This window comes from Emys orbicularis, chromosome 2, assembly GCF_028017835.1.
Source record: "Emys orbicularis isolate rEmyOrb1 chromosome 2, rEmyOrb1.hap1, whole genome shotgun sequence".
In the NCBI taxonomy this organism is placed as follows: domain Eukaryota; kingdom Metazoa; phylum Chordata; order Testudines; family Emydidae; genus Emys; species Emys orbicularis.
This window is the reverse complement of record NC_088684.1, coordinates 216,107,699-216,130,635: the sequence shown is the minus strand read 5'-3', so window position 1 is coordinate 216,130,635 and position 22,937 is coordinate 216,107,699. Positions and strand designations below refer to the sequence as shown.

The 22,937-nt window shown below is 40.9% G+C and overlaps 2 protein-coding genes across 3 annotated transcripts in view; one reads left to right on the top strand and one right to left on the bottom strand.

Annotated features, from left to right (window-relative positions):
- Positions 1–22,937, bottom strand: part of ACAD11 (acyl-CoA dehydrogenase family member 11) — a 59,322-nt gene that overhangs the window by 15,910 nt on the left and 20,475 nt on the right. The window contains exons 11-13 of the mRNA XM_065399243.1: positions 21,976–22,114; positions 21,764–21,871; positions 19,904–20,002 (exon numbers count right to left, since the gene is read on the bottom strand). Coding sequence (XP_065255315.1) covers positions 19,904–20,002; positions 21,764–21,871; positions 21,976–22,114 — 346 coding nt within the window. The remainder of the gene's footprint in view (positions 1–19,903; positions 20,003–21,763; positions 21,872–21,975; positions 22,115–22,937) is intronic.
- Positions 8,797–17,445, top strand: ACKR4 (atypical chemokine receptor 4). Of its 2 annotated transcripts, XM_065399244.1 has the most exons (4): positions 8,797–8,874; positions 10,858–10,946; positions 11,630–13,878; positions 16,437–17,445. In XM_065399244.1, the coding sequence occupies exon 3, from the start codon at positions 11,638–11,640 to the stop codon at positions 12,700–12,702; it is 1,065 nt and encodes a 354-aa protein (XP_065255316.1). In that variant the 5' UTR covers positions 8,797–8,874; positions 10,858–10,946; positions 11,630–11,637; the 3' UTR covers positions 12,703–13,878; positions 16,437–17,445. The 2 variants fall into 2 exon arrangements, with proteins under 2 accessions (XP_065255316.1, XP_065255317.1); XM_065399245.1 differs by lacking the exon at positions 10,858–10,946 and having other exon boundaries at positions 8,806–8,874.

The following is a 22,937-nucleotide window of genomic DNA, read 5'->3' as shown; positions in this document are numbered from 1 at the left end:
GCACATGAAGTTGCAAGCCCATCAGCAAGGATTTTTAATGAATCCGTAAACTCGGTGGTCATATCCTATGACTGGAGAATTACTAATATAGTACGTATTTTTCAGAAAGGGAAATAAAGTAATCTGGGAAACTACAGGTTCATTTGACCTCAATTGTGTGCAGGGTCTTGGAACACATTTTGAAAGAGAAAGTAGTTACGGACATAGAGGTAAATGGTATTTGGGATAAAATACAACATGGTTTTACAAAAAGTAGATGGTGGCAGACCAATCTGTTCTCCTTCTTTGAGAAGATAACTGGTTTTCTAGACAAAGGAAATGCAATAGATCTAATCTATCTGGATTTCAGTAAGGCATTTGATACAGTTCCACATGGGAAATTATTAGTTAAATTGGAGAAGATGGGAATTAATATGAGAATTGAAAGGTGGGTAAGGAACTGGTTAAAGAGGAAACTACAACAGGTCATACTGAAAGGTGAACTGTCAGGCTAGAGGGAGGTTATTAAGGCAGCTCTTCAAGGACCAGTCTTGGGACCAGTCTTATTTAACATTTCCATTAATGAGCTTTGCACAAGAAGTGGGAATGTGCTAATAAAATTTGAGGATGACCAAAAGTTGGGAGATATTGCCAATATAGGAGGAGGACTGGAACATCATACAAGAAGATTTGGATGACCTTGAAACCTAGAGCAATAGAAATGGCATGAAATTAAATATTGCAAAGTGTTATTTTCACTTAGGGACAAGAATCTTTGCTGTAAGCTAGGGACATATCAGTTGGAAGCAACTGAGTAGGAGAAAGACCTGAGTGTATTGGTCAATCACAGGAGGTCTATGAGAAGGGAGAGGAGTCATTTAAGTTAAGAGCCAATGGTGGCACAAGAACAAATGGCTATAAACTGGCCATCAACAAATTTAGGCATGAAATTAAACAAACGTTTCTAACCATCACAGGAGTGAAGTTCTGGAACAGCCTTCCAAGGGGAGCAATGGGGGCAAAAAACCTAACTGGCTTCAAGATTGAGCTTGGTAAATTTATGGAGGGGACAGTATGAAGGGATTGCCTACAGTGGCATGTGGCCCATCTGCAACAGCTTGTAGAAAATATCTCCAGTGGCCGGTGATGGGACACTAGATGGGGAGAGCTCTGAGTTACTACAGTGAATTCTTTATCACATGTCTGGCTGAGGAATCTTGCTGATAGGCTCAGGGTCTAACTGATCACCGTATTTGGGGTCAGGATGGAACTTTAGCCCAGGTCAGACTGGCAGAGACCCTGGGCCTTTTTCACTTTCCTCTGCAGCATGGGGCATGGATCACTTGCTGGCTTGAACTAGAATAAATAGTGGATTTTCTTTAACTTTTGAAGTCTGTAAATCATGATTTGAGGACTTCAGTTACTCAGCCAGAGATTGTGTGTTTATCACAGGAGTGGGTGGGTGAGGTTCTGTGGCCTGCGGTGCACAGGAAGCCAGAGTTTTCAACATAAGCAGAGTTTTCCATTCCTCATGGAAAGAGGGGAAAACTGCTTCCCATTTTTTCCCCACCCTCAAAAGTCCGAAGATCTGATAACCATATGATTTTTTCCATCCTAGAAAAGAACTGTGAGAATAAGAGAGAGATCTCTGCTCCAGGGTGAGATTAAAAGAAGACTCCTGTGCTTCTGCAAGTCCGGAATTCAATCTTGTTTACAAGCCAATTTGGTATTTATTACATTTTATTAAACAAAAACAGACTCAAAGAAGCTGGGATTGCCATTTTGGCAGGAATTAATAATAAGAGTGCAGGAAACCCAATTTTCAACAAATGGGAACAGCAGACTTTCAATGCTGACTGCAAGTACATTTCAATATGTATATTGGCCAAATTCTAATTAGCTGTCCTTATTTTTATTTCTTCAGAAGTTGGCCAGAATGTTTAGACTATAACTCTGTCTAGACTTGGAAAATGAGGTGTGGTTAGCCACATGTTAACAAACATGTTTTTAAACACTATGTGGCACCTTATGTAGAACAGAGCTAAAGGTATTTAAAAACATTTTAAAAAAAGGTATAAAAAAAAGGTAGCTGATCATGGTCAACCCTATGTTTTCTGTGATCCTACGCTCAATTCCCTGTGTGTGGTTCCAGACTAAAGAAATGCATGTTCATAATTACCTACTTTTACTCAATTGCAGTTAAAACAGAGATAAAATGAGTCCATTTCTGATGAAGAGTATCAACTCTTCCCTTAAGAGAGGGTATGTGTCAGCTTCTCTTAAGGAAGCAGCTGTGAGATCCTTGCTCAAGAAGCCAAAGCTTGATACTTACAATCTGGTTATGTATTGTCCAGCATCTACTTTTTCCTTCTGGGTTCAGATTATAGAGAAGGTCATGGCAAGCCAACTCTGAGTACTTAGATGCCCAGAATATCCTTGACCCCTGTTGCTCTGGGTACAGACCCGAATATGCCACAGACTGCACTGTGGACTTCCTAGATTACCTTCTCCTGCTAACAAAGATTGTGTGTCCATGCTGATATCTATTGATCGATTGGCTACCTTCAAGGCCATTGATGAGAAGGTGTTATTGACAGTCCTGTAGGCAGTAGCTACAGTGGGCAGAGCTGCTTTTGGGTAACAGGCTGAGAGGGTGGTGTTGAGCGATAGCTCTTTCTCCTAAAAGTGCTGTCATGTGGAGTTCCACTGGGTTCCATCCTATGTCCCCTCTTGTTCAATATGTACCCAGGACCGGCGACTAAGAGGGTGAGTCAGGAAGCATGGTGCTTTCGATATGTTGTTGACACCCAACTCTATATTTTTATCTCATCCCACCCAGGCACTGCTGATGAATGCCTTATTCAGTGTTTGGGGGAGATTGGAGCATGGATGAGAGCTAACCGCTTGAAGCTCAATCCAGATAAGTACAAGGTAATGCTGAATAGGTTGTATGGGGGGGAGGAGCGTGGGGGTGTGTGAAAGAGAAGCAATCAGAAGTCACAGTGAGAATTATTCTGTTGTTCCTGAGGGTGGTTGCCAATTATATGTAGCTAGAGCTCACAATCTGGGAGGTGGTGGAGCCCCAAGTGCTGTTAGTTTCAGGAAAGGTTCCACCCCTTCCCCCTGATCTGGCTATGAATTTGTGATAGTTTCCTTCAGTTATGGGCCTTGCTACTGTGATCTGTGCCTACATCATCTCAAGAGTAGATTATTGCAATATACTGGATCTGGTCCTACCTTTTGTGGGAGGTCTGCAAAGGAACAAACACATTGGGCTTGTGCCTTCTTTTGCTTCTTCATGATATATAAAGAAGGCCAGAATGTTTGGTTTTTTTTTTAAACTAACAAAAGAACAACCTACTTGGTTTTTTTCCCCACACTGTTAAGGTGATAGAGCTCACACTAAACATGTCCCAGTGGCCCCCCAGCAAAACCAGGAGAGAGCAGGCATTTCTGATCTTTCTGAAGGTAAAGTAAATCAAGAGGGATAAAATTAACAACAGAAAAGCCCCAGAGAGGAGGTGGTGTTATCTTCTTCTATCATAAAGAAAACAAACAAAAAAGTGGTGCACTACCCCAGTGTTAGGGTAAAAAAAACTTGGATCAGCTGTAATTCAACCACAGTTGCCAACTTTCATGCAGTAAATAAGCACCCCGACTTTCACAATAAGCCAAAAATCAACCTAATCCCATTTCAAAACAAGGCCAAAACAAGCCAATCCTTAAGAACCCCAACACTCTATGTGATTAGATTCCACCCGGTGTGGTGGGACTGTGATGGGCCTCCTGTGCAGCCCTGACTCTCTCCCCCACCCTTACCCCTGCTTGCCAGGAGCCGATCAAAAAAAAAAAAAAAAAAAAAGGCAACAAGATACAACAAGCAACAAACTAAAAGCCAAAAAGCAACTCACAAGCCAATTAAGCCAAAAACAAGCCCAATTTCTGCATTTTTTTCCACGGGTTTGGCATGGCTGAATTCAGCCCCGAAACTGAAATTGGTGCAGAATGGGGCAGCTCCGTTATTAAACAGAGTTTGCTGCCCCAAACAGATGCCATCAGTGCTCTGTGAACTGCCCTGGCTGTCTACTGATTTTCAGGTAGACTTAAGGTGTTGGTTTTGATTTATCCTGCCGTGTGATTGGCATGTTTGAGAGAGTACCTCCTTCCCTGTGCCACCCTGCTGTGAGGAGTCAGCGGAGGCATCTGAGCTGCAGGCCTGTCAGAGTAAGAGAGCGAGCTGTTCTCAAGTTGTTCTCATTGAGGGGTCCTGAACGCTGGAACCTGCTCCTCTCACCTCTGCTTCAAAATAGCCCAAATTTGTTAATCTTTAGGTCATGCTGCAAGGCTGAACTATTTCCCCAGGTTTTTAGGAAGCATGGAGCATAACAAGGGCTAGCATATATGGGGGATGAAGCGCCGATTGGGCTTGATTTATTGTGGTTGGTTATGTTTTGGAGGCAAGGAGTGGCTGCTGGCTTTATTTTTGATGTAGCTGCACATTCAGCATTTTAGCAAAGGCAACAAGAGCTCTGCGTGGGCACTGCTTATGTATCTTGAAACATGAATAAATGATACTGAGTCAAAAACATCCTGTCACACTCGCTAAGCTAAACAAAGTTCAGTATCATTTTAAAGTTTACTCCACTCCTTAAAAGCCCCCCCCCTCTTATTTATTTCAAGTGCCCTACTGCTTTTTAAACCCTAAAGGTTGTATTATACTTTCCCTCCCCTGTCTGGGAAAGGGGCCCTACCCCACGTCTTCCAAAGCTGAGTCTGAAGAGTTTAAGCACGGTGGAACTCCAGCTTCCACCTTTTGGGAAGTCAGACGCATAGTTTGTCAAATTAAGATTTTTCCAGAGTCTGCCTACTGGCCAGTAACATTGCTAACAACACCATTTTAGCTAAATGTCAACTCTCATTGCCATCTGGACATGGCAGTTTTCTTTCCCAGTCCTAAACTGGTTGTCTAGTGGTATTGTGCATTACTAATATAGTACGTATTTTTCAGAAAGGGAAATAAAGTGATCCGGGAAACTACAGGTTCATTTGACCTCAAGTTTGTGCAGGGTCTTGGAACACATTTTGAAAGAGAAAGTAGTTACGGACATAGAGGTAAATGGTATTTGGGATAAAATACAACATGGTTTTACAAAAAGTAGATGGTGGCAGACCAATCTGTTCTCCTTTGAGAAGATAACTGGTTTTCTAGACAAAGGAAAGGCAATTAGATCTAATCTATCTGGATTTCAGTAAGGCATTTGATACAGTTCCACATGGGAAATTATTAGTTAAATTGGAGAAGCTGGGGATTAATATGAGAATTGAAAGGTGGGTAAGGAACTGGTTAAAGAGGAAACTACAACGGTCATACTGAAAGGTGAACTGTCAGGTTAGAGGGAGGTTATTAAGGCAGCTCCACAAGGACCAGTCTTGGGACCAATCTTATTTAACATTTCCATTAATGAGCTTGGCACAAGAAGTGGGAATGTGCTAATAAAATTTGAGGATGACCAAAAGTTGGGAGATATTGCCAATATAGGAGGAGGACTGGAACTGGGTTAGCGTGCAACACAAACCCAATTAACCCCCCCCACACACACACAATTCTCTGGGATGGTCGCTTCACCCCTCCCCCCAGCGCGTGGCTAACAGCGGGGAACATTTCTGTTCAGCCACAGGCAAACAGCCCAGCAGGAACGGGCACCTCTGAATGTCCCCTTAATAAAATCACCCTATTTCAACCAGGTGACCATGAATGATATCACTCTCCTGAGGATGACACAGAGAGATAAGGAACGGATGTTGTTTGAATGCCAGCAAACACCAGGACCATACGCTGTGTTATGCAATGATTCCAGACTACGTGCTACTGGCTTAGCGTGGTAAAGTGTCCTAGCATGGAGGATGGAATAAGGCTGCCCTCCCCAGAAACCTTTTGCAAAGGCTTTGGGAGTACATCCAGGAGAGCTTTATGGAGATGTCCCTGGAGGATTTCCGCTCCATCCCCAGACATGTTAACAGACTTTTCCAGTAGCTGTACTGGCCGCGAATGCCAGGGCAAATTAATCATTAAACACGCTTGCTTTTAAACCATGTCTAATATTTACAAAAGGTACACTCACCAGAGGTCCCTTCTCCTCCTTCAGGGTCCAGGAGCCCACCTTGGGTGGGTTCAGGGGTTACTGGCTCCAGGTCCAGGGTGAGAAACAGATCCTGGCTGTTGGGGAAACCGGTTTCTCCACTTCCTTGCTGTGAGCTATCTTCCTTGTCCCCAAAACCCACTTCCGTGTTGAGTCCTACTCCATTAACGGAGTCAAAGCACAGGGTTGGGGTACTGGTGGCTGCACCCCCTAGAATGGCATGCTGCTCATCATAGAAGCGGCATGTTTGGGGCTGTGACCCGGAGCAGCCATTTGCCTCTCTGTTTTTTTGATAGGCTTGCCTGAGCTCCTTAATTTTCACGCGGCACTGCCGCGAGTCCCTGTTATAGCCTCTGTCCTTCATGCCCTTGGAGATTTTTTCAAATGTTTTGGCATTTCGTTTACTGGAACGGAGTTCAGCTAGCACGGATTCGTCTCCCCATACAGCGATCAGATCCCGTACCTCCTGTTCGGTCCATGCTGGAGCTCTTTTGCAATTCTGGGTCTCCATGGTCACCTCTACTGATGAGCTCTGCACGGTCACCTGTGCTGATCAGCTCACAATGCTGGCCAAACAGGAAATGAAATTCAAAAGTTTGCGGGCCTTTTCCTGTCTACCTGGCCAGTGCATCTGAGTTGAGAGCGCTGTCCAGAGCGGTCACAATGGAGCACTCTGGAATAGCTCACGGAGGCCAATACTGTCCAATTGCGTCCACACTACCCCAAATTCGACCTGGCAAGGCTGATTTCAGTGCTAATCCCCTCGTCGGAGGTGGAGTAAAGAAATCAATTTTAAGAGCCCTTTAAGTAAAAAAAAGGGCTCGTCGTGTGGATGGGTCCAGGGTTAAATCGAGGTAATGCTGCTAAATTCGACCTAAAATCGTAGTGTAGAGCAGGCCTTAGGCTCTGATCCAAGAAACTCCCAGTGATTTCAAGGGGATTTGGATCAGGCCCTTAAGCAACGGCATTCCTTGTCTGAAGTGTTTGTGCTGAAAGTCAACTGGAGTTAGGCACATAAGTGCCTTTAAAAAAATCTCCTCCTTCTTAGACAATGTGAGTCAAGTGCTTTGATGTCTCAGGTGAAAGGCGCTATAGATAAGCAACATGTTGTTATAGCAGGACTCTCTCTGAAAGTTGGAAATTCCACTCCCCTCCTATTTTTCTTTCTATGCTATACAAATCAGACCAAAAGGACTTGAAACAGTGTTTGGTACACCTGGCTCTAGCCTTCCATTTTGCAAAATGGAACCTATACACATTACACTGATTTCAGCACAGGCAGAACATGGCAGGTGCTACTAATTATCCATTGTACCAAAAAGCAAAGCCCTGGCCTGCTTATTGCTTTCTCTGTCTGGCATCCTGTATGCCATTTACTGTAAAATACTGAACAGCTACAGGATACAAAATGACAGGGCAGAATAAAATCGGTCAAAAAGTGTGTGAGAAGCTGCTGATGTTGTATATACACAGAAGAGCAGCGTCACTGTCGTGAGGTTGGCCAGATAAACTAATCTGGGCAAGACCCTCTTGTTTTGTAAACTCTTCAGAATACACAATCTGCCATAATGACGACAATCAAAACACTGCACACGACCTCCTAGCTGAATATATCTGTCTTTCTCACTATTGTTAACTGATACATTATTTGTGGGGTCATGATTAAATTAGATTATAAACATTTCTGGGCAAGGACATTGTCAGCTTATGTTTCTGGAAAGTGCCACGTCATCTCAGATCCTGTAGAAATAATTAAATAATAATAATGCTCCAGCCTCATTCAGGGCCTCATCCATTGCCCATCAGGGCCTGAGAATTCTTCCTTTGGGCATTAGATCTGATCCTCAGTCCTGGCAGATAACATATCACTGGCTTTTCCACTACAGTGGAGTCGCATCACAGGCGCATTTAACTTGCGCGATTTTAACTATACGCGATCGGCAAAACAAAAAAGAGAAAAATAACAATTTAAACACTGTAACTGTAGTGCAGGCGATTCCGCCCGCCATTCCACTCAATGAGCGTTTGACTATACGCGATTTTCACCTTACACGCTGACTTCAGAACCTAACCCCCGCGTAAGATGCGACTCCCCTGTATTTGCATACCAGCCTTCTGGCTTTATTAGATCTTGCACATGGCCAAACTGAAAGAACCAATAAAGCATCCCCTACTATCCCTTAATAAATTGTAGAAGTGGGGACCCACTGGAAACATTCACCTTTGTATGTCAAATATTGTAGACAGCCGAAAAAGGTGCAGCACCGCCACTGTTAACCTCCCCAAAAGGTTCCCCCTGTTACGAACCCGTTTTTATTTCTTTCATATTTTAAGAGGTGAGTTGTTACGTTTGTTTTTAATTTTGTACACAATGCATCACAGAGGGGATGCTTCAAAAATAAAATTGCTATTCTAGTGTATTGTAGTAAAGATTCAAATGTTTACCTATCCCTTTTAGATAATCATACCTAAACAAGTTGAATGCTACTAGCTGATTTTCCAGTGAACTCCGCTGTTCTGGTTTAAACACGCACATAAGTAGCAAACCTGTGACTCAAGCGCACAAGTGATAACTGACTTCCAGGAAAGCAGGATTTTTACAGGAAAATTAAAATGAAAGTACAGTTGGGTTCACTTTAAGGGCGTGGTGCAGGAAAGAGGACGAAGATTAGGGTGAGTCACACAAGAACTGAACATTCCACTGTGGAAGTTCCAAACATCAGCTTCTGCTACCAGACTGCTGACAAAAAAACAGGTCAGTTCTCTCTTTTTAAAATTTTATTATTTACTTAGCTGTACACTAAGTGTAATACTGAGCCTCTTTGTAGCTAGAAGGACTGGAGATTTTGCTCTTTGTGAATGTTATTGAAGTTTGTTTTACAGAGTTAAGGATTTCATTGAACCAAGTAATCACTTCCAATTCTGAAAGTCACGTTAATTAATTAATTAATTAATTAGTGATAGATTTGTGCTCATGTGGTACAGTAAAGTCAAATCCGGGGGGAGAAGGGGAAGGAAAAAATCTGTACATTTCTCACTATGCATATTTAATCGTAGTGGTGTTCACACATGCTGCCTACCCACACACGCAGAGTAATATTGAATTCATACCAAAATTCTGTAATCATTTTTATAAGATGTGTAAATATGTATATTAATATTCATACTAGATACAATGCATGTCTATGAATAAAAATGTTGCTCAAGAATAAGAAATATTAGTTTTAGGGACAAATAGCCACTGTGCAGCATCAGGCAATTATTTAATACAGAATTCAGCTCAGCCGAAACTATATCAGCTATCTGAACATGCCTCACCCTACAAGCTTCCCTGCTTTATGATGCATTAACAAAAATGTCAGAGTTAGTTTTCCTGGAACTGTTTAAATTCCCTTTTTATTAGCCCTTAAGAAAATCTGCTAATAATTCTCTTAGATTAATCATTTCCAGATGAGCTCTAATGTTTAGAGCACTTAGTCAGGAGACCTAGATTATATTTCTAATTTGCTGTCTAATCTTAGGCAAGTGCCTTAATCTCCTGGACCTCCATTTCCTTTTTGGTAAAATGGGAATACTAATTCCTACCTTTGAATTCTTCCAATGAACGCGCTATGTAACTGCAAAAATATTATTGTTGTTGAAACAGCTGATTGATAGAAACTACCAGTGGTAGAATATATATAGTAGTATCCCAAAGTATCCCTTGCCAAACAAAATAAAAATGAATAGAATCCCTTTATCTTCTATACTGTATACTTCACTATGCAGTAATACCAGATGTCAGACTTATATGAAGAAAAACTAATTATCATGTAAAGTCCAGAATAGGATATCCGTTTAAATGTTGGTTGAAAAATTCCACAGAGGTTAAGGATTAAAAACAAAACCAACTAACCAAAACATCAATATTAAATAACCAGCATTTATTAATTTGAGAGCAGTTTCATGACCAGGCGAGGAAACAATTTTTGGATACAAGTATCAAATGAAAATGTTAACGTGTCTCAATTTTTTTAAAATTCAAGTTTCCAACTTGATTAACCACACACTCATACCTTGCACATGACATTAATAACAATTTAACTTTTATTTGTAGAAAAAAGCCATTTTAAAAAGATTTTCAGATAAATATTCTGAGTAAGGTTTTGGCAGATGTTTTCTTTAAAGACAGCCAAAGTTGTATGTGTTTTTTCAAGTTTCAAAAAGCCCACTGGCAGTGCCAGATATCAGTTTAGCATCTGTTTTCAATAACTTTAACACAGTAATATTCTGAAACATTGTAACAGAGAAAATGTGTTTTCTCTATTCAGCAGATTTCTGCTCTTGGCTAGCATTAGTCCAATTTATTTCCAGATAATAGGCCATTACAGGATCTCGCAGTCTCTTTTTACATTAGATGGAATTTCAGCAAATGAGTAATTCTACATAGTTATAGGAACTGGGAATAGGATACAGGGAAAAGTGTACTGTAATAAGTGATTTGTCTACAAGATGCAGACTGGAGATGGGATCTCCTAAACTTCAGGATTAAAGGGCAATAAAAGTCTCATGATGAGACTATTTATAACATGTACTTGTACTTAATCATTAAGAAAATCTGTCAGCATAACTCTTGGAAATTACTGAAGTTTTTGGTTTTGAACTATTTCGCTGACCTTTAAAAATTCTCACTAGACACAAAATTGTCTGTGCATAGTATACTGGGAAAACTAATAGGTGGCTTCCTTTCTTCCCTCAGGACTGAGACTGCCTCAGAGGGTATGTCTCCACAGCAAAAGCTGTGCAACGGCTAGCCTACCCAAGCAACCTTGAATACATCAGGCGCAGGTAACGAGAGTAGTAAAGACAGTGCAGCCCGGCATATGTACTCTGTTTGCGAGCCAGTTCTGAAGCCTGCATTGCACTGTCCTCACTGTTATTGTTATGTGCATTAGCTGGATTCAAGCTAGCTTAGGTAGGGTAGCTTTTGCTGTGGAGACATTCCCAGACTATCAATCCTGCAAACAGATCCATGTAGGTGGACCCTGCACTCATGCAGAGCACCAGTGAACTCAGTATGGCCAGAACTGGGGCCAATTCTGCTCTATTGTTTTTAAGCAGACGCCTCCCATAAGCAGCTGACTTGCATCTGACAAATCTCACACACACACACCCTGCTGAAATATACAACTGCAGGCACCCCTTAGCAATGTCTGCCTCTCAGTTTCAAACAGTTAGCTCTCCTTCTCAGTGTATGTATTGTGGTAGCACCCTAAATCTCCAGCCAGGATTGTTTTGCTCAGATGTACTAGGTGCTGTATAAACAGATAGGAAGACACAGTCCCCTCCCCCAAGGAGCTGTAGATGTATTGTTTGTTTGGGGTAGTATCTTACTATTCTCAAATGTATACATAGTATTAATTTTTATTTGTATTTAGCTTAGATCTTTATACAAACCCTAACATGTGTTCTAGGGCCCACTGACAATCTTTAAACATGCAATCAACTTAGATTTGTTTTTTGTCTTGTAGCTTTTGCCATGGGGTGGGGTGAAAATACCTCAATGGACTATTATGAAGACAACAGTGAATCAAACTTCACTTTTGACTACACTCAGTTTGAAATGCTTTGTGAAAAAGAGGAGGTGAGAAATTTCACTAAATTGTTCCTACCTGTGTTTTATTCACTGGCTTTCATTGTGGGAATTGCAGGAAATTCATTAGTGGTGGCAATCTATGCCTACTGCAAGAAACTAAAGACTAAGACAGATGTTTATATCATCAATTTGGCAATTGCTGATCTGTTACTGCTATTCACCCTCCCTTTCTGGGCTGCAAATGCAGTCCATGGATGGGGGCTTGGAAACATCATGTGCAAGGTCACTTCTGCTTTATACACCATGAACTTCAGCTCTAGCATGCAGTTTCTGGCTTGTATCAGTGTGGATAGATATAACGCCATTTCCAAACCCCAAAGTCACCAAAGAGGTGGAAAGCAATGCAGCGTAACTTGTATCTGTGTCTGGTTGGCTGCCATTTTGTTGAGCATTCCTGAACTGATTTTTAACACAGTCAAGAAAAACAGTGACCGGTATGGATGCTTTCCTGTATTTCCAATGGACCTGGGAACACTCCTTAAAGCAACCATTCAAATCCTGGAAGTTACGCTAGTGTTTGTGTTACCCTTCCTCGTCATGCTGACCTGCTACTCAGCTATTGCCAGAGCACTCGTTAGGTCTCCAAACGTTCAAAAATCTAGGCCCCTCAAAGTTCTGCTGACAGTAGTGGCTGTTTTCATTATCACTCAGCTGCCCTACAATATTGTCAAGTTCTGGCGAGCCATAGACGTCATCTACTTGCTGATTACAGACTGTGACATGAGTAAAACCATAGATGTTGCCCTCCAAATAACTAAGAGTATAGCCTTGTTTCACAGCTGCCTGAACCCAATCTTGTACGTCTTTATGGGAGACTCTTTTAAAATGCACATTACGAAAATAGCCAAAAATTTTGGATATTGGAGGAGAAGTCGCAATATACCAACCGAAGAGATTTCTATGAATTGTGACGGCCACACAGAAGAAATAAGTAGCTTTACTATATAGCAGCTGTAGCACCCTCTCTAACCAGTGTAACCAGAAGGGAACAATTATAATGCATCTGAGAGCTATTTCCTCCTTGATTAAACTTAAACATCCATGTTACTCTGCAAATCAAATCTGAAGTGATGTTCTGACACATGAACCAGCCAAGATGTTGCAAAGCAGTTCAAAATGGAATAAGACCAAAAACCATATACTAAAGGTAATGGAAACAACAGAAACAGAGTTCAGCTTGAACGCTTGAAAAAAGTGGGATTTAAAGGGTCACAGTGCTACGCCATTAATTAGACGAAGAGTGAATGGACTACATACCGGTATGCTAATCACAACAAATATATACTTAATATGTAAAAAGGAAAAAAAAATATGATGGCACTGAATTTTGTACCCCAGAGTTAATAATCTTCAGTCCTTTAAAATGTAACACTCCAGAGTTGCTTCTCAAAACTGTTTCAGGTCTTCCTATTGATTTAAAATATTTGTCTGAAATTGCAACTCCGTTTTTCCTCAGCTTTCACTTCACAAATGGCCTGTGAGGCTTGAGCTGAGGAAATAGTTCATCTCTGGTATTTCACAGAGGCAGCAGTAAACAGCAAGCTATGGTCCAGTGTTTTATGATTCCAAATATATGTGGCATGTTTAAAAGAGTTCCTTTTCTGTAACAACACAGAATGCCTTTTAATTATATTCTGCTTGCACTAGATTGCAATGAGACCTATTTCCTATTATAGGCACATGCCAAATCTTTGGTTTTAAATCCATATTCATATGAGATTACTCAGAGCCTCATTTTGGTCGTTTCCTGGAAGGCAATTCACATTTCCTGTGACCTCTATAAAATGCTTTGGGAACTGATGTAACAACCAGCAATGAAAATGTCTTACATTTTGCAGATGACACTTATGACCTAATTTTGAACATGTAGCCCTATACTGTGTTATAGAAAATTAGCTTTGATTTGTAAATGTATTGTATGCCTTTATGGATATTTTGCAGGTGCACTTCAGGCACCAATCTCTGTAGCTTTAGCACACAGAATATAAATAACTGGCTGAAGCAAGAGAGCATATTTATACTCAATAGTTCATGAGTGGATACAGTCATGGTCCTTAAGGAAGGAATTAGTGAGATTAAAAGTACTGGCCTGTGATAGCTAGAAGGTAGACAATTTTTTTAATTGTCCATATAACACTGCTCTACAGCCAAAATGCTTCTGAAATAAATGTAGTCAAACTTTACTAATTCTGGGTCACTGAGAACGAAAATGATGCTTAAAATTGTTGATTGGCTCTAGTTTTCAAGATATGCTATTGGGTCAGTATATACGACCCTTGACTTGGGAATGGCGGAGGATAAGTGAGTTATAAAGGGAAGGGATCTCAATTTAAACCAGAAATGACTAAAATACATCTTTGACTGGATCTATGAATAAATCTATGACTGGGTTTGGACAGTACTTGCTTTTTAGGCAAAACAATGAATGATGCAATCTGAAGCTGGTATTGCGTCATACATGATATGAATTGCATCATGTTATTCCTAGAAGTCATGGATGATGCAATCATAACGAAGCTTACATCACTCTGCTGAACAAATTGCCCTATATCAGCTCTAGAAATCATAGAGTGTCGCGCTCTCTTATTTGTCAGTGTTTGATTTTGTAAAGGGACACATTTCTGTTTAGCCAAAGTGAGCAGAGATGCCTCGTACTTGTGTGAACAGTGCAGATAACTTCTGCTATGTTTGTGGTGAAGTGACTTTTGCATCACAAAAGCGCAGTATAACCACTATGGTTAAGAAAGCCTATCACCTTTATTTTGGCTGCAAAATTGGAGATCAGGACAAGAGGTGGGCCCCACACATATGCTGCAACACTTGTGCAACAAATCTTCGCCAGTGGTTGAACAGGAAAAGGAAATCTATGCCTTTTGCAGTGCCAATGATTTGGAGAGAGCCAACAGATCATACCAGCAATTGTTACTTCTGCATGGTGCCTCCAGTTGGGAAAGGTGTGTCAAAGAAGAAAAAGTGGACTGTGCATTATCCAAACATTCCATCAGCTATACGCCCAGTACCCCACGGAGAAGGACTGCCGGTTCCTCATGCACCAGAATCATTCTCACTTGAGTCAGACGAGGAAGAGGAAGAGGATGAAACTTCTGGTCCTGAACCATCAATGTCAAAGGACCCACATTTTCTCCCATCCTCCTCCTCTGAACCACACCTCATAACACAAGGTGAACTGAATGACCTTGTCAGGGATTTGGAACTACCCAAGAGTAAGGCAGAGCTGTTGGGCTCCAGACTACAGCAGTGGAATCTCCTGGCAGGTGATGTTAGGATGTCCATGTTCCGTGACCGTCAAAAGGATCTTGTCCCATTCTTCTTCATGGAAGGTGATCTTGTAGCCTGCAACAACATCGATGGTGTGATGGCAGCCCTCAACATCGTTCACGATCCAGATGAGTGGAGACTGTTCATTGATTCATCGAAGACGAGTCTTAAAGCTGTTTTACTGCATAATGGCAATGTTTTGCCATCAATTCCAGTTGGTCATGCAGTCCATAGGAAGGAAACCTATGACAACATGAAACAACTTTTGAGGTGCATAAACTATGACCAACATCAGTGGTAGCTTTGTGGCGATTTGAAGGTTGTTGCTCTCTTGCTTGGTCTGCAGATTGGATACACAAAGTACTGCTGTTTTCTCTGCGAATGGGATAGTCGTGCAAGAGATTCCCACTACATCAAGAAAGATTGGCCACTCCGACAGTCATTGGAGCCTGGGAGGAAAAGTGTTCAGCATCCACGACTTGTTGAATCAAGGAAGATTTTGTTACCACCCTTACACATCAAGCTGGGTCTGATGAAGAACTTTGTCAAGGCCATTGACAAAACACAAGCAGCTTTCAAGTACCTCAGTGGAAAATTTCCAAGGTTAAGTGAAGCTAAGATAAAGGAAGGTGTCTTTGTTGGTCCTCAGATTCGTGAACTTCTTCGAGATGATGCATTTGACCATGCACTGCGTGGCAAGGAAAAGACGGCATGGAAAGCCTTCCAGTTAGTGGCAATAAATTTTCTCGGAAACAACAAGGCAGACAACTACAGGTTGTTGGTGGAAAACCTCCTCAAGGCATACAAAAGCCTTGGTTGCAACATGTCACTAAAGATACATTTTTTGCACTCTCATCTAGATTTTTTCCCACCGAACTGCGGAGCAGTGAGCGACGAGCATGGCGAGCGATTTCACCAGGACATTGCAACAATGGAGAAACGCTATCAGGGCAAATGGAGCCCATCAATGCTTGCAGACTATTGCTGGACAGTGACAAGAGATGCTCCATTTAATGAATACAAGAGACAAGCCAAGAAGCGCCGAGTAGACACTGAATAGGACTAAACTATGTACATAATAGTTTTTTGCCTTTTGTTTCATAATAAATTTTATTTATATAACCCTTTTGCTGATTTTTAAAGTGTTACATAAACAGGACAGGTGAAATATTATCATGTAAAGCAACCATAAACACATGAAAAGACCTAGGTTTACAATTTATGATTAAAACTCTACTATCTACACAATATACACAGACATAAAATGTAAAAACTTAAATATCTTAGAAACAGTAGCCAATCAGTTGTTTTAATTGTCATATTTGAATTCAGCACATCAAAATACATAATAAATAGCACATTTTATCTCTGAAGCAGACGACTTCTCAAAAATTGTAGACCAGTGTAATTGTTACATTTAAGTGTTTAAAGAATACTCAGTTTCCTTCTACTCTCTGCAATCTGTTTACATGAGTTTCACTGCGAGGAAGATTTTGGTAACAAAGGTGGATCTAATTGGCTACACACCCCACATTACAACAGTCTCAAGACATTCATATGTATTTGATGCAGAAAATAAGGTAATGAATGCAGGCCCACTGAATTAAGGAAGGTGGCTAATCAGTCAGCAAATCCTGTGACTTCATCCCTGTGAGCACAGGGCAAGGTAGGTGGTCATTTGGTTACAACATAAGCTCCCTGTCCTAGGAAGAAGGGAAAACACAAAAAATGAGGAGGCTAGAGCAGGAAACAGATTGGGCTCACGAGAGGAGGAAGATAGATATGTACATAGGCGAAAGATGAAAGGCCGGCTTTGTGGCCCCCAGTGTAGGGAAACTAAACCATTATTCAACAGATCATTGCCTGTGCTGCTGCAAGACAGTTTTGCCAGTCAGTTTTACTGGTGATATGCTAAAACGGAAGTGTTGGTATTATGAAATTAATCAGTGTTGTGCCCAGTAGCTAATGTTGAGAGTTTTTTTAAAATATATAAATAAAACAACCTTTATTTATACTGATAAAGCCTCACTCTAGTGAAACTAACAGGCATTGATATATCTATTGTTCTTCATCTGTAATATGCATGTATTGTGGGCTAGACTCTCGACTGGCGTATACTGGCATACCTCCATGATTTACAGAGGATCTGGCCCTGTGTATTTTAAAAGCAGTGTAATAGATATATTAACAAGAATTTAAGTCTATACAGAAGAAAGCGCTCTAAGGCAACCTCCACACAAGGGGCCTGGCATGTTCACGTGAAGTAGATGCTATGGTAATTACTACCTATAAATAAATAAATACGGTGATACTGTAAAATGGTGGCCCCGATGTATTCACTTCTGGTTTTAATTATATCCTTGCTTTTTATTAGATTTATTATATATAGAGAAGTAAAAATGTCTGCCACACTTTTTGTATTTGTGATCAGTTGAAAAATTAAACTTTCAAGCAACCTGCATTTCAAAAGGTGTTCCAAAAACGAACACTTCAAGTAATCACTGGGCTCCAATATAGGGCCTCATTTAAAGCCCACTGAAGTTAATGGGAGTCTTTCCATTGATTACAATGGGCTTTGGATAGGCCCCAAATGCACTCTATTTTGACCTGAAGAAGAGCTCTGTGAAAGCTTGTCTGTCTCTCTCACCAAGAGAAGTTGGTCCAGTTAAAGATATTACCTCCCCCACCCGGTCTCTCTATTTTGAGAAGTGCAAGTTACATGTTCAGACTAACAATAGGTATACAAGAAATCATCAGGCATGCTTTGTAGGTTTAAGCTTATGGACTGTAAGAAACCTGTGTAAGATTAAATAGAAGACAAGAGACAAGCTTCTTCTTTATGTTGAGATAACAGCAGCTATCAACTAGCGATACTCCCATTTTGGAAGGTGACAAATATGCCAAGCTTCCTTTCCACTTCAGTCCCTGAAGTATTAGGCCTACACAGAGCCCTCCATCTACTGGTGATTCTAGATATTGCAGGTCAAACTGTATTAGTAAATTATTAGAGCTATTTGCAAACTCTGTGGATGCATCTCACTATGTAGCTCCCCCACACACACACACGTAGGTAACACTCAAGCTCCATTCCAATTAGTGTTAGTATAGATCTCACTACACTATATTTGTGGCCCTGCCCTGGAAGATGCTGAGTGCCCTCAGGTCCCATCGACTGATGGTTTTCTGTTTGCAGATTTTCTAGAAATATAGTAACAGTTATTTAAATGCAATTTAGTTGATTTTATTGGGAATTCATTATCAGAATCTCCTGGGATTAGATGCTAACTTTACAAAATACAACAGTGAAGCCTACAATATAAATGATTTATGTAAACTAGAATTGCATTACGCTATATTAGAATATAGTATTTAGCATATGTATTTCTGGAAAGTCTGCAAAAAGAAAATGATCTTTTTTTCCCTATGAGCTTGGAACTGCTACTTTAAATCATAGTAAATCATAGCACTGTCATTGCTTCAGTTACTTTGCAGTAATTTGGGATACATTTTACATTCATGTTTTTTTTTTTTTTTTTTTTTGAATGGGAGAGTTAAAATGTTCTTATAGTACATTACGTTGTCTATGCTGATTTAAAGCTAGAAAGACTAATGCAGGGACAGCAGAATTCCTCTATCCCTCCCCAGCTATCAAGGACAGGAATAATTTTTGTCACTGTGTGGTTCACCTTGTGATCCCCCGTACAATATTTTAAAATCACACCAATTAACTGCTTCCAGACCAGCCAGTGGAGATACAGATGCTCAGAGGGTAGGATCTAGGAAAGCAGTTGTGCCCCATAACACTGAATAGAGAGACTCAAGATAAGAATATCCATGTTATAGCTGCAGGGCACAGGGCCTGGAGTACATGGTCCAGGGAGGCAGAACCAGCTTGTTCTACCTCCAGGAAGAGCGAGGGCTCAAAGTAAGCCTTGGTTTCGAGACCTTTGCAGTGATGTTGAAAGTGTAGTTGAATTAATGTGTTATATCCTGGTACATTTAACTACCATATCTTGTTTTCTAAGGGAATACATACAGCAACAAATGATGCTCATATATATTGTATACTTGGGGGCAGGAACAAAACTCAAGGCTGGGATTCATAGTCTGTTACTCATTTAAATGCTTTGGTAAAAAGTTTTTGCACTGTAGCTTCAAGGATATTCACCATTTATGCACCAGCTTATAAAACTAGCTAGGAAGTGAGACAGGAAGCATTCAGACCAGGGCTAATGCATCAGCACCAAAGCCTAGTCTAAAGAAACAGCCAGGGAAGCATGACTTAAAATAAGAACCCATATAGCTCTCCATAGTACCCCCATTCCACGCACGAGCTGCCAAATATGAAGAAAGCCTCAGGACAAAGCTTAAAATACATGGGTCATCTGATGGAAAGATACATTAGAGGAGTACAGTGCAGCTCAATGTGTCAGCTAAGTAGCTTCTGGAAGGGTTTAAAAGAGTAAAATGGTACAGACAACAGCACACATCCTTAACAGAATTAAGGTTTGGGCTTCATGTATTAAAACCAAGCCTGAATATCACTTTCCCCACTACACCTCTACCTCGATATAACGCTGTCCTCGGGAGCCAAAAAATCTTACCGCGTTATTGGTGAAACCGCGTTATATTGAACTCGCTTTGATCCGCCGGAGTGCGCAGCCCTGCCCCCCCGGAGCACTTCTTTACCGCGTTATATCAGAATTCGTGTTATATCGGGTCGCGTTATATCAGGGTAGAGGTGTATTTTACAATCCAGCACCCTGGTCACTGAAGAGACACTTGAACTTCTCAGAACTGGAATGCAAATTATTTTTGTTTCACCATGTTCAGAAGGAATTCAAGCATAAATTCATTGTTCTGTACTTACCACTGCTCCACCATTTCTTGCCATTGATTATATAGCTATCTCCATCTCGCTGAATGCTGCATTCCATGTTGGTGGCATCACTCGAAGCAACATCAGGCTCTGTACAAAACACATTTATGAGCATGTACAATGGTTTTGCAGTTAGATCCATTATTCATATATTATGGGAGGGGATTACAATTACTTTTGGCTTTGCTTATACAAACGTCATACAATAAAAAACTGGAGCGAAGGTAAAAGAGGTGGGGATAAAAAGTGTAATTCAAGGCTAAAGCAGAAAACACGGACACTATGCTCTCTAATAACCTCTCAACACTTCTGGACCAAGCATTTCAAAATGCAGTCATAATTAGGGCCATGTGGAAACTGTTGTGTCTTCATTGGAAAGCTACTGTTTGCTTTGAAAACAACACAATTGTAATGTTCACTATGAAAATATGGGTTAAAAAGTTATTAGAGCTTTAATTATAACATTTGTCTATTTAATTGTAAGACTGGATAAATTGTAAGGGCCCTGGATAAATAATTATTAATTTCAAGAGCCAGTCAAATTTGTTGTTTTTAAAACCCTGCGTGGACTTGTTCTGGTTTATCTCACAGACCTTGGCTCAGGTTTTCTGCTCATCCCAGTCATTGCTGGAGGCAGGGTACAGTCAGGGAGCCAGTTAAGGTGCCTTAATTCTCAAGCTGGTCCCAGGATTAATTGGTAAGTGCCAGATACAGGCAAACCCTATTTTAGGACAGGGCGGGATTGTATAAACTCTATGCCATCTGAGAACACCCTCATGACAAAGGAATTCTCACCTGGTGAGACAGATTCTTTCTGTACCCTTTGCACTACAAGAGAGCAGAGCAGGGGAGAAAATCTGGGTCCTTCTCGTTCTCTACATCCTCCTAAAGCTAGTGACCTTGGAGATCTTCACAGAATGTTATCACTGATAGAGTGACAGCCTTTCCTTTGCAGCTCCTGCTGTTTGAAACAACCTCCCTTCAGTTTGCTTCATCAATATTCTATTTCCTTCCAAATCTTAGGTGAAAACACCTCTTCTCCTTTGGGAACTCAGCAATAAGAGGGATTATATCCTATCCTGTTATCTAAACTCCTGCTGACTTGCAGGAGGCACTTAACACTTTTCAGGATTTGGCCCTAAACCTGTGGACCAAAATTTTCAAACTTGGGTGCCTAAAGATACTCTCCTATATCAAAAGTGCCAGTTTTTCCAGAGGTGTGCTGACCACCAGCAATTTTCACTGAGAGGATAATTTCAGGCACCCGGGTTTGAAAATTTTGGCCATAATGGACAATGTAAACCCAAAAGGAATGATAAGCAATTGCTATACAGGAAGTGCATCATGTTATGGTGGTGATTTTCTAGATTACACTTCACAAACATATGAAAGATTTGCAGATGGACTGTCATTGATATTTGAAATATTACATAAGCATTATTAGCTGCTAAAGTGGTATCATATTTAGCATATTTACAGTGTGTTTCATCAGTGATCTCAACGCACTTTACAAAGGAGGGTAAGTTTACTGTATGTCCTGTTTGCATAGTAATTTTGTTTGGCTATTAATAAAAAAGCAAGAGTGAAGATATTCTTATAGCAAATAGATTATTATTAATCTTAACTACGGGAAATGGCAACTACTGTGACTATGGGGACTAAGGATCTTAGCATCTTGCAGAATTAGACCCTCTGGCTGTCGATAGCACATAGAGAGGTTCAAAGCAATGGTGGATTGCAAAAGGTATTAACACATAATAGCTTGTGTTTCTGCACCTCTCTGCACTGATGTGAAACATGCAACGGGGGGGGGGGGGGGGGGAGGCAGTTTTCAACTGCAGAAACATTTACCTGTCATGCAGAAGCAAGAACTAATTTTCCCTTGAAGAAGAGGCTCAAGCCACTGTTTCTTTTGCTCTTCAGACCCATACAAATGCAGGACCTCCATGTTTCCAGTATCTTGGAGAAATCAGAATGTTTCTTTTTGCAATACATAGTTCATACAGCATAAAATGTTCACAAAATGGTGGCTAAGGAATGGGATGCGGGGAAGGTTTGCTAACCTGGTGCATGACAATTGAAAATTTCTGGGGCAAAGAAGCATTTTCCTGTCTCCTCTGCAATTAATGCATAGTCAACCTGACTCAGACCACTGATGGCTGGCAGGAAAAGGTTCCACAGACCCTCTGCTTTGGCCATTTCCTGTCAGAAGACATAAGACCAACACACAATGAATCTTTATTCTGAGATTACATTCTGATTCAGTAACCATCTCACCTCCCTCCAGTCAATCTTGCTGTCCCAACTACAGTTCTCCTTTCCTGAGTCTCTATATTCCATTTTTTGGCATAACGTTGAGGCTTCCGCCTCACACTCAAGCTCTCCCTAACTTTTTCCATGTATACATCTCTCTCAACCTCTCTCACACACTCTCTCCCTTTCTTTGTTTCCTTCACCTACTCCTGAACTCCAGGGCTTCTACCACATAGCCACATAAGCCCAGAATAACCACCCAGGTGGCATATGCCAAGCTTCCACACGCTCCTTCAAAAGAACAACTGTTAAAAAATCTGCCTGCTCCATGAAGTATTCTGGCTAGAATGGCGATAACTCACTGTGTGCACATGCATGCATGTGTTCTGGTTTGCGTGGCAGTATATTGTTTTCCTATTGTGCTTTTGGAATCTATGCTATTTGAATGAGGAGATGGCTAACTGTTTCGGCACACATCACCCCTGTACAAGACTATGCTGTTTTGTGATGGTATGCTCCAATCCCAGGACAAGGAAAGAAAGGAGCTCTCCCTCTCTCTCCACAGTGCTGCAGGGCCTCCCTTATCATGGGATCAGGGTGCCCCCTAAAGACACTGTGAATACTTTATTTAAGCTTTATTAAAAATAGAGAATTGGAATATAGATTAGCAATGTGTGAGGTGAATTCTATTCATGTCAACATAACAATTAAAACAGTTTCAAGTATAAGCACAGCATTTTCTAAAGTGTGTGTGTGTGTGTGTGTGCGCGCG

Excerpts from the sequence above, each read along its gene's own strand:
- ACKR4 (XM_065399244.1), top strand. The coding sequence starts at position 11,638 with ATGGGGTGGGGTGAAAATACCTCAATGGACTATTATGAAGACAACAGT.